The sequence below is a fragment of the Gorilla gorilla genome, chromosome 10, assembly GCF_029281585.2.
Source record: "Gorilla gorilla gorilla isolate KB3781 chromosome 10, NHGRI_mGorGor1-v2.1_pri, whole genome shotgun sequence".
Lineage (NCBI taxonomy): Eukaryota > Metazoa > Chordata > Mammalia > Primates > Hominidae > Gorilla > Gorilla gorilla.
In genome coordinates, this window is record NC_073234.2 from 22,021,805 (window position 1) to 22,035,844 (window position 14,040).

The 14,040-nt window shown below is 51.0% G+C and overlaps 1 protein-coding gene across 2 annotated transcripts in view; it reads right to left on the reverse strand.

Moving 5' to 3' along the window:
* Positions 1 to 13,733, reverse strand: part of SCNN1A (sodium channel epithelial 1 subunit alpha) — a 30,722-nt gene extending 16,989 nt beyond the window's left edge. For both annotated transcript variants that reach the window (XM_019038525.4, XM_055358480.2), the window contains exons 1-2: positions 11,901 to 13,733; positions 202 to 469 (exon numbers count right to left, since the gene is read on the reverse strand). In XM_019038525.4, the coding sequence (XP_018894070.2) occupies positions 202 to 469; positions 11,901 to 12,433 (801 nt within the window). In that variant the 5' untranslated portion in view covers positions 12,434 to 13,733. The remainder of the gene's footprint in view (positions 1 to 201; positions 470 to 11,900) is intronic.
* Positions 13,734 to 14,040: the final 307 nt, after the last annotated feature.

The window sequence follows — 14,040 nt, forward strand, 5'->3', positions numbered from 1 at the left end:
AAGCTTGGGCACCAAGAGGTGTTATTTTAATTATCTAGTTATTATTTGTATTTATTTGCTTTTTTTTTGCCCGCGAGCCCACGAGGCGCCGCGTGGTGTCGGGGCTGCACGGGCGGGTCAGGAAAGGAGCGGAGCCCATGGGTGGGCGGGGCCAGGGGCCGGCGAGGGGCGGGGCGGGCCCCTCGGCACTGCGGGCCTCACCAGCTGGAAGCCGATCTTCCAGTCCTTCCAGTCCACCTGGGGGTTGTTGTCCCGCACGCTGGAGGCCACGCTACGGGCTCGACGGGCCCCGTGAGGCGGGGGCGGGACCCTCAGGCGCTGCAAGGGGTGCGGCAGAGTCCCCCGCAGGTCGCGACGGCTGCGGGAGCCGGCCACGAGAGTGGTGAAGGAGCTGTATTTGTACAGGTCAAAGAGCGTCTGCTCTGTGATGCGGTCCAGCTCCTCCAGCTCCTCTTTAATTTCCGGGTACCTGAAGGGGCGAGGGGAAGAGGGTCAGGCCAGGGGCCCTGGAGCGAGTGTCTGGCCCCTCCCGGGTCAGGGTCCTCATCTGTGCCCCGGGAGGCCGGTCCATCCCGGAGAAGCCTGGGCGGGGCTGGGGTCGTCGTGGCGCCTCCTGGCCGTCCGGCGGTGAAGGGTAAACAGGTGTGTCCGCCGGGAAGGCGGAGGCCACGGCGAGCCCAGCCGGGACACTGTGGACTGTTTATTGAAGGAGAGAGGCAGGAGGCGCCTGTCGTCTGTGGGGCGCTCTCCCCCTCGCCTGGACCTAGAAGGGAACCCGGAACTTGTCTGCCCTTTCCCAAAGAGGGGAAGGGTGAGGGCCTCGGCCTTGGCGTGACCGCGGTACCCAGGTCATCCCGCCCTGATCCCCGCAGGCGAGTGTCGGTGGCCTTTCGGCTTGAGTGCCGCTTGGCACCGAAATCAAGAGTTCACAACTGAACTTTTAGAATCTCCAACTCTAAAAATACAGGATGCCCCACCCACCCCGCCTCCCTTCTCCAAAGACTGTTCTAATGTGTTTCGGGTGCGGCCTAAACACCGTAAATTAAACACAGCTCACTGTAAATCCCTACATTCCTTCTTAATACAATTCCTATTACCATCTCCATCATGAAAGTCCAGAGTAGCAGGGCCTGAGGGATGTAATCTACCAAAACAAAACAAATATAGAACTAATAAACTGAACAAGGTTGCAGGGTACACAACAAATACACAAAAAAAATTAATTGCATTTAGGCCGGGTGTGGTGGCTCACGCCTGTAATCCCAGCATTTTGGGAGGCCGAGGTGGGCAGATCACGGGGTCAGGGTATCGAGACCACCCTGGCTAACACGGTGAAACCCCGTCTTTACTAAAAAAAAAAAATACAAAAAATTAGCCGGGCTTGGTGGCGGGCGCCTGTAGTCCCAGCTACTCGGGAGGCTGAGGCAGGAGAATGGTGTGAACCCGGGAGACGGAGCTTGCAGTGAGCCGAGATCGCGCCGCTACACTCCAGCCTGGGAGACAGAGCGAGACTCCGTGTCAAAAAAAAAAAAAAAAATTAATTGCATTTCCGTCTCAAAAAGAAATTAATTGCATTTCTACATGCTGGCAACAGAAAATTGGAAAACCAGAAATACAACAGCAATATTAAATAACATAAACAACATCAAATACGTAGAAATAAATGTAACAAAAGATGTGCAAGACTGAAAAATATATTGAAATCCCTGCTGAAATAAATCAAAGATCAGAATAAGTGGAGATATATGTATATATATATATGGATTCAACACAATCCCTATCAAAATTCCAGCTTTTTTTTTTTTTTTTGGACAGGATCTTGCTCTGTCACCCAAGCTGGGGTGCAGTGACACAATCGCCGCTCACTGCAGCCTCCTCCTGGGCTCAAGCAGTCCTCCCGCCTCAGCCTCCCTAGTAGCTGGGACCAAAAGTGTGCCACCACACCAAGCTAATTTTTATATTTTTTGTAGAGAGGGGGTTTCACCACGTTGCCCAGGCTGGACTCCAACTCCTGAGCCCAAGCAATCACCAGCCTCAGCCTCCTAAAGTGCTGGGATTGCAGGCGTGAGCCACTGCACCCGGCCCCAGCAGGTATTTTTAAAGAAATTGACATACTGCTTCTAAGACCTATCTGGAAATGCAAACAATCTAGAATAGCCAGAAAATTTTAGAAAAGAAGAGCCAAGTTGGAAAATGTATTCCTCCTGACTTTAGTATTTACTATAAAGCCACAGTAATCAAAACAATGCGGTTCTTGGTAAGGAGAGACAATAGATCAATGGAATAGAATAGAGTCCAGAAATAAACTCATGCATAGATGGCCAACTGATTTTTGGCCAAAACACCAGTTCAATTCAGTGTAGAAAATAAAATTTGTTAGCAGGTTCTGCTAGAACAACTGAATACTGTATTGGAAAAAAAATGACCCTCAGTCTCTACCTTATACTATACAGGCAAAAATTAATTCAAGATGGATCATAACGTAAACATGAAATTCAGAACCATAAACACTCTAGAAGATGGAAGATATCTTCCTGACCTTGGGGTAGGCAAAATTCTCTTGTAAGAAAAATATCTAACAAATAATCCCTAGAACAACCGTATGTAGTAGGCACTTTATGAACAGACCTACATTTTTTTTTTTTTGAGATGGAGTCTCAATTGCCCAGGCTGGAGTGCAGTGCCGTGATCTCGGCTCACAAGCTCCGCCTCCGGGTTCACGCCATTCTCCTGCCTCAGCCTCCCTAGTAGCTGGGACTACAGGCGCCCGCCACCACGCCCGGCTAATTTTTTGTATTTTTAGTAGAGACGGGGTTTCACCATGTTAGCCAGGATGGTCTCGATCTCCTGACTTCATGATCCGCCCGCCTCGGCCTCCCAAAGTGTTGGGATTACAGTCGTGAGCCACCATGCCCAGCCAAACAGACCTACATTTTTAAAAGATTCTGACCCTGTACACAGCTAATGAGAATATAAAATGATACGATCATTTTGGAAAACAATCTGGAAGTTCCTCAAAAAGTTAGATATAGAGTTACCATATAACCCACCCATTCCACTCCTAAGAGAAATGAAAGCATATGCCCCCCCAACATACACACAAATGTGCACAAATGTTCATACCAGTATTATTTCTAATAGCCAAAAAGTAGAAATAACCCAAATGTCCATCAATTGATGAACATATAAATAAAATGTGGTGTATCCATACACTGGAATAATATTTGGCAAATAAAAAGGAATTAAGCACTGATCTATGCTACAACATGGATGATGCTGGAAAACATTATACTAAATGAAAGAAGCCACTCACAGAAGACGACATATAGCGTGACTCTATTTATAGGAAATGTCCAGAATAAGCAAATCTATAGACAGAAAGTAGATTAGTGGTTTCGCAGGGCTAGGGCTTAAGTAGATGGGAGGGAAAGATGAATGCCTGCTAAAGGGTATGGGGTTTCTTTTGGGGGTGATGAAAATGATCTAAAATTGATTGTAGTAATAATTGCATGATTCTGTGAAATATTTTTAAAACGATTGAATTTTAAGTAGGTAAATTGTATGATATGTGAATTATATCTCAGTAAAGCTGTTTTTTAAAGGAAAAATATCTAATGAAAAGATCATCTTGATACATAAAGAATTCTTGTAAATTAACAATTAAAAAAATTTTTAAATCACCAAAAAACATATTCAAATGGTCACTAAACACCTGAAACGCTACCCAACATAATTAGTCCTCAGGGAAATGCTAATTAAATCCATAAGCAGGTACCATTAGAAAGGTTAAAATTAAAAAGGCTGACAATACCAAGTGTTGGTGAGGATGTAGAGAGCAACTGGAATTCTTCTAAGCTGCTGATGGGAGTATAAAATGGTACCACTGCTTTGGAGGACCAGTTAGTAGTTGCTTATAATTTTAAACATGCATATCTACCTTATGACCCAGTAATTTCATTTCTGAATATTTTACCAGGTCCACTCCTAGCTACTACACAAGGGCAAGACAAACATAAAGATTTGTACATGAGGCTGGGTGCAGTGGCTCACACCTGTAATCCCAGCACTTTGGGAGGGCAAGGTGGGTGGATCACCTGAGGTCAAGAGTTCGAGACCAGACTGACCAACATGGAGAAACTCTGTCTCTACTAAAAATGCAAAATTAGCTGGGCATGGTGGCACATGCCTGTAATCCCAGCTACTCGGGAGGCTGAGGCAGGAGAATCGCTTGAACCCGGGAGGCAGAGGTTGCAGGGAGCCAAGATCTCGCCATTGCACTCCAGCCTGGGCAAGCAGAGCAAAACTCCATCTCAAAAAAAAAAAAAGAAAAAGATTTGTACATGAATGTTCATAGCCATTTTATTTATAATAGCCAAAAAGCCTGAAGCAACTCAAAGGTGTGTTGAAGGTTTGTGTTTGGCATTCTAGAAAACTTGCTCATTACTGCTAATTAAAAGAATGGCAATCTGCGGGGCATGGTGGCTCACACCTGTAATTCCAGAATTTTGGAAGGCCAAGTGGGTGGATTACTTGAGCTCAGAAGTTTGAGACCAGCGTGGGCAACACGACGAAACATTGTATCTACAAAAAATACAAAACTTAGCCAGATGTGGTGGTGCACACCTGTAGTCCCAGCTACTCAGAAGACTGAGGCAGAAGAATTGCCTGATCCTGGGAGTTTGAGGCTACAGTGAGCCGTGATCGTGTGACTACACTCCAGCCTGGGCAACAGAGCAAGACCCTGTCTTAAAAAAATAAAAAAGAATGGCAATCATAGCTAGCATTTATTGAGCACTTACGATGAGCCAGGAACTATGGTATTAGAATGTGCATTATTGTTAAAACAAGAACGTTAGGCAAAATTAAATTTAACAGAGTTGACTTGAGCAAAGAACGATGCTCAAATCAGGCAGCCCCTCAACCAGAATAGGCTCATCAAAACCACTCAGCAATAAAAAGGAACTGATACGTGCAAAAAACACAGGGAAGAATTCCAGAAACATTAAGCAAAATAAGTCAGACACACATACAAGAAAATACATACTGTATGATCCCATTTATATGAATTCTATGAACAGACAAAACTAGTTGATAGAGATAGCATTCAGAAAATGATAGTGGGAGAGGAAGAGGAATTGATGGAAAGGGGGCACCGGGTAATGGGAGTGTTCAACATCTCGACTGTCAAACCTGAGTGGGCACTCAAGATTTGTTCATTTTATTGTATATCAATTATGCCTCACTTAAAGAAAAAAATACCAGTGCAGGGTCTTACTTGCCAGATTCAGATTTAATGGGTCTGGGCTGGAGCCAGAAGAAGGTTGTTTAAAAGAGCCCCCACGTGGTCCTAACGTGCAGCTACATTAACCACCGTCTAGTCCAGATCTTCACTTCCTCTTCCATTCAGCTCTATTTCCATCTCTACCAGAAAAGTCTAGCTGGCTGGGCCTTAGGCATCAGCTCTGGCAGCCCCTGAACTTCTCACAGGAGAAAATGTAGCTCTGGTTGAAGGTGTGTTTGGCATTCTAAGAGACTTGCTTGTTATTTATAATTAAAAGAATGGCAAGCATAGCTAGCGTTTATCGAGCACTTATTATGAGCCAGGCACTGTGGTATTAGAATGTACATTATTTAATTGTTAAAAGAAAAACTGTAAACAAATTAAATGTAACTTGAATTTCACTGAGCAAACAATGAACCTCGAATCGAGTGGCCCTCCCCCTCAACCAGAATAGATTCAGAGTGACTCTGGGGGCTGCTGCATGATTAGATAATATTCGTGGACAGGAAAAGGAAAGTGACCCACAGAAAACGGAAGTGAGGTACAGAAACACCCGGATTGGTTACACCCCCGGCGTTTGCCTTATTTGGACAAGGTTTGACAAGTGGGCTGCCTTTCATTGGCCAAAACTCTGTGATTGCTATAAAGGTAGGTTATAGTGTGTTTACATATCTAGTTAGGTGGCAGTTCACTATGCATGAAGAAACCTTTAGGACAAACTTTAAAAATGTAAAGAGGCAACTTTAGGCTAAAACTTATTTAACATGAGTTAATCTTCAGTGTAACGCAGTATACCGTTAGCCACTGTTAGCTAACACAATTGTCATCCCCTTTTCCAGGTGAAAAACCTGAGGCATGATGACTTACTCCAGTTGGCACAGCTAGCAAATGGGTCAGACAGCACTCCAACCACCACACTGCCCTCTGGTCCGTCCCTGCTACCTCTGGCTATTTTAGGAGGGCCACATGGTGCCCCAGAAAGAGCACCCGAGCCAGAACCTCTCTGAGATGTAGGGCCTGGTGTTCCAGCCACACACTTTCTGTCTGTGTAACTCGGGGTAGGTGACCCAGCCTTTCTGAATCTCAGTCTGAGTTCCTTATCTGTAAAATGGGCATAACACTAGATCTGCCTACTGCATGAAGCTCTTGGAGGGTTAAGTGAGAAAATACTCAGTGACACAAAGTGAAGAGACCATCGACTATCAGGAAGACACAGAGGAGCCAGGAGCCCAGGAAAGCGAATTGCCTTTCTCAAGGTCACACAGGAAGAATCCAGATCCCCCACTTGCCTGGAGTTATTTCCACCACATCCTGGCTGGGCTTCCCTTTCCACTCCTTCCCCAGGCTGGCTCAAGTCCCTTCTGCCTCCTGCTCCTCCCTCTCTCTCATCACCAACTTCAATCTGGTTGTCACTTCTCTGGCCACACTCCTCTCCCCTGCGGAGCCCCCATGCCATCTCTGTGCCCGGCTTCTTCCTCCATGCTGCCACCCTACGCGTCTCCCTCCTGCCACCCTACGCGCCTCCCTCCTGCCACCCTACGCGCCTCCCTCCTGCCACCCTACGCGCCTCCCTCCTGCCACCCTATGCGCCTCTCTCCTGCCACCCTACGCGCCTCCCTCCTGCCTGGCCTCACTGATGAGCCCCCCACTGAGCACAGCCTGGGCTCCCAGCCCTTGATCCCACACACACACACCTGTGACAAGGCCTCCAGAGGAGGCTGGGTTCCATAGGGCCCCACCTTCACTCTCCCAAAAGGTCTACTGCTCCTCTTTTTTGGCATAAGATAAGACGGAATGGCCGGGCGCGATGGCTCACGCCTGTAATCCCAGCACTTTAGGAGGCCGAGGATGGCGGATCACGAGGTCAGGAGATTAAGACCATCCTGGCTAACATGGCGAAACCCCGTCTCTACTAAAAAAGTACGATAAATTAGCCGGGCATGGTGGCGGGCGCCTGTAGTCCCAGCTACTCTGGAGGCTGAGGCAGGAGAATGGCATGAACCTGGGAGGCAGAGCTTGCAGTGAGCCAAGATCGCACCACTGTACTCCAGCCTGGGCAACAGTGCAAGACTCTGTCTCAAAAAAAAAAAAAAAAAAAAACTCTCCCTCCCTGACCCCATGATACTAGAAATTCCTATAGCAGGAGGCAGAGCCTTTGAGTTGACACCTAGAGCTAAGAGAATTGACCACTAAACAGAAAGCACACTGAAGACATCCGATCTTGTTTTGAGGAGACCAGCGGCTGGAGGGAAGGGATAAAGAATGCCCACAGTGGGTTTCTCCAGACAGTCCAGCCCTTCTGGCCTTGACCTCCTCCTCAGGTCATGCTCACTGCCCTCACTCCCATCTGCTCTGGCAGGCAGCCCTACATTGGAGGGTGAGTCAACCCTTACACAATTCCATCGGGCAGGCATTATTATCCCCATTTTATAGTTGAGGAAACTGAGGCCTATCAACTAGGCAAGTTCTCCAGGGTCACTCAGCCAGGAAGGACTGGAGCCAAGATGTGAACCCAGGCCTGTTCACTCCACGGCCCCTGCTTTTTCCACTGTGTCTGCCTCCCAGCTCTGAAGCATCTGGGATCAGGCAGCAAAATCTCCTTTCCCTGCAGCTGGCCCTCTCCCCTCTAGCCCCTCTTCCGTGTCCAGGGCAGAGCAGCAGGGTGCAAGGACCCTGGGAGACTTGGAGGCTGACACTCTGCTCTCTCCTCCTCTTCCCTCCCTCTTACCCCTGGTGGCCTCCTCTCACAGAAGAGCCCATGCTCACCCTGACAGCCGTGGGACCTGCCTAGGCCCCATCCCACGTGGGATGAGAAGGATCCAACCACCATGGCAGGGTTAGAGGGAAGTCAACTCTTAGCAGTCCAGGCTTTTTTTCCTGCCAGCCCTGCTGAGCACAGCCTGGTGTCCAGACTGCCCAGGGAATGCAGGGTCTGCCCGCCACGTCAGGGGACCGCAGGCAGGGACGGCCTCCCTAGCTCAGGGCTTTCCCACCCTCCCCACAGGAGCTCTCTCTGGGAAATTGCCCCTTGCTTCACCCACTCCTGGCCTCCTGCTGTGCCATTTCCAGGAAAGAAGCTACCATGACCTCCTTCATTGTTCAAGAACCCCAAGTTCTTAGGTCCAGCCTAAACCGTTCCTGGGACTGGATGAAAAATATGTCTGTGGGCTCTGTTTTCCATGACTGTAGGTATGACTGGCCCTCTCCTTTCAGTGAAGAAGCCCTTTGTTGACCAGAGAGAAAGGGGCTGCAGTGGCCAACCCTTCCCTTCGGACTCAGCACTTCCTTGCTTAGTCTGAAAGGTCTTCAGTGCTTTGTTCCCTTTCCTTGAAGTTAGAAAGCAGCACAGAGTCCTGCATGTCCACTTTCCTCCTCTCCCTCTGCTGGTGGCGACCCTCAGCAGGTAGGCAGCCCTGGGCAGCTCTGCCTCACTCCGGTTCCTCTAGCTCATCAACCGATCTCCTCGGTAGGAGTCACTCACTGCGCTCCCGGTGATTCACTCACTGGGGCTTATTAACCTGTTTACCTCCCTGCCACTCTCCTGAGTAGGAGTGGCCCTGGATCCCTCCCTCCTGCACGCCTGACAAATTGTCCTCCAATGACTGCTGCTCTGCCCGCTGGGCTCCCACCAGCTGCCCCCGACCCTGGGAGGTCTTTGCCTGATCCCTACTTAAAGTGTAATGGGTAAAAGAGCTTTGAAATCAAACACACTTGGTTTGTGACTCAGCTGCTAACCTGAGATGCCCTGGCTTTTCGTTGGAGCGTGGTGGGGGGGCGGGGGGTGGGGGTGAGGGTGGTGGGTGGGGGTGGGGCTGGGGCGGGGTGCAGGGGATGATTTTTGAGTCCCAGTTTCACCACTTGTTGTCTGTCTGAAGTTGAGGCAGTTACTTAACTCTCTGGGCCTCAGTTTCCTCATCCATAAAATAAGAGTCATCATGAGACCCACTTCCAAGGTGTGTTGTGAGAATTAAATAATTTAAAGCAGAATCATTTGATTTAGATTCATTTGTAAAAAGTCTGGCCCATAAATATATACAAACGTTATTACTGTTTTTTTTTTTCTTTGAGACTGTGTCTCACTCTGTGGCCCAGGCTGGAATGCAGTGGTGTGATCTCGGCTCACTGCAGCCTCGGCCTCCTGAGGTGATTCTCCTGCCTCAGCCTCCCAAGTAGCTGGGACTACAGGCATGCGCCACCACACCTGGCTGATTTTTGTATTTTTAGTAGAGACAGGGGTTTCACCATGATGGCCAGGTTGGTCTCGAACTCCTGGCCTCAAGTGAGGGGCTCTTTTAAACAACCTTGTTTGGGCTGCATCCCAGACCCCTCAATGCCTGCCTTGGCCTCCCAAAGTGCTGGGATTACAGGCGTGAGGCACCATGCCCGGCGGTTATTTTTTAATTTAATAATAAATAAATAAATAATGTATGTTCCTTTGCTCAAATTATTTCCTCTTGCCAAGCCTTAATTTCCTCATCTAAAAAAATAGGAATAATACTGTGCACCTCCCTGGACTTGTCAGTATTAAATGAGAGAATGTCTATAAAGCACCCAGCTTTAGGGTGTAGCACATAATGTGACTACAAGGTCAAGTGCATAGTGCTTGGTGGGTGTTGCATCTCCTCCCGCTGTGCTGGGGAGCCCTTCCCCGACTCCTCTCCTCTCCTAGGTGTTCTCTCCCTCCCGACTCCCACAGCAGCCCTTCAAGAAGGAGGGATTCTTTCTGGGCAGATGGCTGCCTCCCAGCCTGCAGGCCCCAGAGGCAGGGCTTATGGCTTCCTTTCCCCGGCTTTTTCCTGGACTGTCTAGGGCCCCGCATCCAGCAGAACCTAAGAACTGTGCAGGCCTCGCCCGATTCACCCCTGCCCTCCCTCTCCATCTCTCACTGACATATTTTCAACCACAAATATTTATTGAGTGCCCACTGCCCCGCCTGCTGTCCTTCCCCTTCCTGCTGGGTCCCTCCCCTCCACCAAGGCCTAAAGGGGTGAAGATGTCTGCAGGCAGCAGGGGGAGAAAAATGAGGCTAAGAGGAAGGACCCAAGAGAGCTCTGAAATGAGGTGGAAGCCACATCTGACTGGAAGTTTCATTCACTCAAAGCCCCACATCTTGGGTATTAAAAAGAGGCAGAGTTTTGGGATTAGGCGAAAACAGGATGAGTCACAGCTCAGTCACTCTCTCTGTGATGTTGTGACTTGCCTCTCTTTGCCTTAGTTTCCTCAAGTGTAAAATAGGGATAACGATAGCACCGGGCTTGTAAGATGTGAGAATGAAATGAGATACCCAAGACACCTTCGCAGCATCTGTGCACACGGCAGCTTCCTAAGGAAATTGTCCCTACCTGGGACATTATACAGAGGTTAATCAACGAAATGACTTGGCTTTTTTTTTTTCTCTCTTTCCAGGACAGGACGTCCCACCCTTTCTTAGTCCGTAACACACCTTTGGACATGATGGAATATACGAAGGGGCCTCCACCCACAGCATGACCAATCCCCAGCATCCAAAATCGCACACATACCAATGTGTGCACACACACACTCACACCCACACCCATAAAGATTCTGCACTCCTTGAAGGTACACTAACTCACCATTTTTATCATACTTATCCCAGTGTGCCACAGTTACTGGCTTATATGCCTGTCTCTGCTATCTTATTTTATCTGTCTCCAGAACACAGCAAACTACCCGGCCTTCAATAAAGGGCTTATGAATTATTCATGAATCCATTTTGCCAGGTGCCTAGCCCTGTGTCTGGCTTGACGCAGGTTTCCCCAAGGTGTGGCATGGCTGAGTGAATACAAATAAAAGGTATATAAAAGCACTCAGCCCTGCCCTCCTCTCTTCTCCACGCTTACCACCTGCTCCGGTTTCCAGACCCAATATTGGCAAAGAGCACCGATGAAACCCAAAAGTTCAGGACACACCCAAGCACGTAAAGATCAGGCACCTGGGCAGGTCAACAGTGCAGCATTTTAGCCTGGGTCTTTTGGGGGAAGAGCCTCACAAGGAGCTGCTCTCTAGCCTGACCCATTCTCCTTGTTCTGTAAGGCCCCTGCCCCCAGCCTTTGGGCTCACTTGCAGCCCTAACCTCCACGATCCCCCGCTTTGCTTTCTCCATAATAAATTCCCCTTCTAAACAAAGACTGACAGCACCACCTCCACAGCACCTGCACGGTCTCGCCTCCCCTCACCTAGCCTCACCCCTCCATCAGACTCTCCTGCTGAGGTGGACGAGGTCTTATACTTTGCTGGCATCTTGCTCCAGAAAAGGGATGCAGCTGAGCACACCCCTGCCCTTTTGCAAGCACTCCCTCCCGCTTGCAGGAGGGAGAAGGGAACGGGAGGGAAGGAGAAGAGAGGGCAGGGGAGGGCAATGCTGCTCCAACAACCACACTGTGGGTGAGCCTGGGGTGCTAGGATGGCTCCACTGGGCAGGGACGCCAGTCCAGTAAGCTGGAGGCTCCTCATTTTGCCAGCAGTGAGCTCTACCTGGGACAGGGTTGTCAGTTCCCACCCTCAGGTCTGAGGCTCTGCCTGCCCAGCGAGCACCTCAGCACCCTGGACCACCCTTCCAGGCGCAGGCACCAGGGAAGGGGCAGAGGGACTAACCGACCTGTAGGGATTGAGGTTGCAGATGGTCACTGCGGGGAAGACGAGCTTGTCCGAGTTGAGGTTGATGTTGAGGCTGACGGGGTAGCTGAAGTACTCTCCGAAAAGCAGGCCGAATTGCCAGTACATCATGCCAAAGGTGCAGAGCCACAGCACTGCCCAGAAGGCCGTCTTCATGCGGTTGTGCTGGGAGCACACCAGGCGGATGGCGCCGTGGATGGTGGTGTTGTTGCAGAAGAACTCGAAGAGCTCTCGGTAGGAGCGGTGGAACTCGATCAGGGCCTCCTCCTCCGCCGTGGGCTGCTGGGGCGCCGCAGGTTCGGGGCCCAGCCCCTGCTCCTCACGCTTGTCCCCCTTCATGAGCCCTGGAGTGGACTGTGGAGGGCTAGAGTCCTGCTCCTCCAGCTTGTTCCCCTCCATGAGCCCCGGAGTGGATTGGGGAGAGCAAGGGTCAGGGTCAAGGCTGAGCTCTGGGCCCTGAGTGCCCTGTCCCATCACCCCTGGAACCCGAGTGAGGCTGCCCCTGGCCATGCCCATGTCCCACCCTGCGCCCACATTCTCCCACTCCTCCCTCCCTCCTCCACCTTTCCTGGAGCCAGCAGACCTGCGGGAGTTGGGGCCAAAAGTGCCGGAGCTGGGCTTCCCTAGAACGGCCTCTCCTCTGCTTCCCTGATAGGGCCACCTTTCGAGTTTTGTCCTAGCACTTCCCTTTCTGTCTCTGCCCTCTTCCTTTGGTCTTCTTCCTCCAGGATCTGTGTCTCAGCTCCTGCCTCTCACTCCTTCTCTATCTGCCTTCTGTTTCTCTTTGGGTCTCTCCTGCTCTCCTGTTTCTGACCTGGCTCCTGTCTCTAATCCTGCTTCTCTTCCTCTTCCCCCCTTGCCTTGCCCCCTCTCACTCTAGGCCCTCAGCTCCAGCCTCTGGCCCTGACCTTGAGCTGTGTACTGATTCTGTCTCTGCCCCAGGACTGCAGGGCTCCAGGAGGTCTGGGCTGCCTCCAGCTTCCCACTCCCAGGTTGCGGCTGGACTGGGACTGGTTCCTTTCCAGTTGAATCTGGCAGCCAAACCTCTCCTCCCCCTCACCTGACAGGTGCAGCGGCCTGGCTGGGGAGCCCGCCCGCCGGCCGGCCAGGGATGGAAGCGACAGGAGTCTCATTAGCATCTCAATTAAAGGTGAGCAGGGTGGGGGGAGGGGCTGGGGAGGAGTCAGAGCGGGGAGTTTTCCAAAGGAAGGAGGGCTCCCGAGGGCAGGTGAACTGGGAGTACTGGACCTGAGAGTCAGAGCTGGGAGTTTTCCGAAGGAAGGAGGGCTCCCGAGAGCAGGTGAACTGGGAGTACTGGACCTGAGAAGGCGGACTCTGGGCAGGGGCTTTAGACACAGACAGGCAAGGAGGCTGGGGGACAGGATGGCAGGTGAGGGGCAAAGATCTGAACAAGTAGAAGGATCCTGAGCCCACAGCTAGGAGGGCAACACAAGGAGAAGGGGCCAGCCAGGCTGAGAGGGCCTGGGTGGGGAACCCGGAGGACAGGAGGGCAGAAAGAGGGAGACAATAGAGAGGGACAGCGAAGGACAGAGAGATAGGGATGGAGGAGGGGCACTGAGTGAGTAGAGGCAGGTGGGGGGCGGTGGTGGGGGCAAATAGAAGGAGCCAGCACCAAAGGGAGTCTGTCTCCAGGAAGGAGAGCAAGGGGGGAGTCCCAAGTGTGCTTCCAGGAGCTAGAGGCTCAGCAAGTGGGCAGCCCTCCAAGGGCACCCACAGGTCAGCCTCACCCTCAGGCCCTGCAGAGAAGAGAGAAGAGGTCTCTGCAGGTCTCCTCCCCGCTCACTAAGTGGGAGCAGCGCACTCAGGTGGGACGCATCTGCCTCCTCCTGGTCCCTCCTCTTTCCTGCTGATTCCTCACCACCCCCTCCAACCTTGTCCAGACCCGGGAGGGGCCCAGGTGAAGCTGGGGGCTAGGCGGGGCCCTAGGACATTCTGTTCTTTTTTACACTGTTGGCTGCCAGGCCAGGAATGTGTAATCGCCCCTGCTGTGGTCACGGAGTTGCAGGAATGTGGGCAACCAGAGGCAGCGCGAGGGCCACGCAGGACACCGTGGGCACAGACCCGGAGCCCAGGAAGAGGCAGGGAAAGCAGGCACTGAAGGT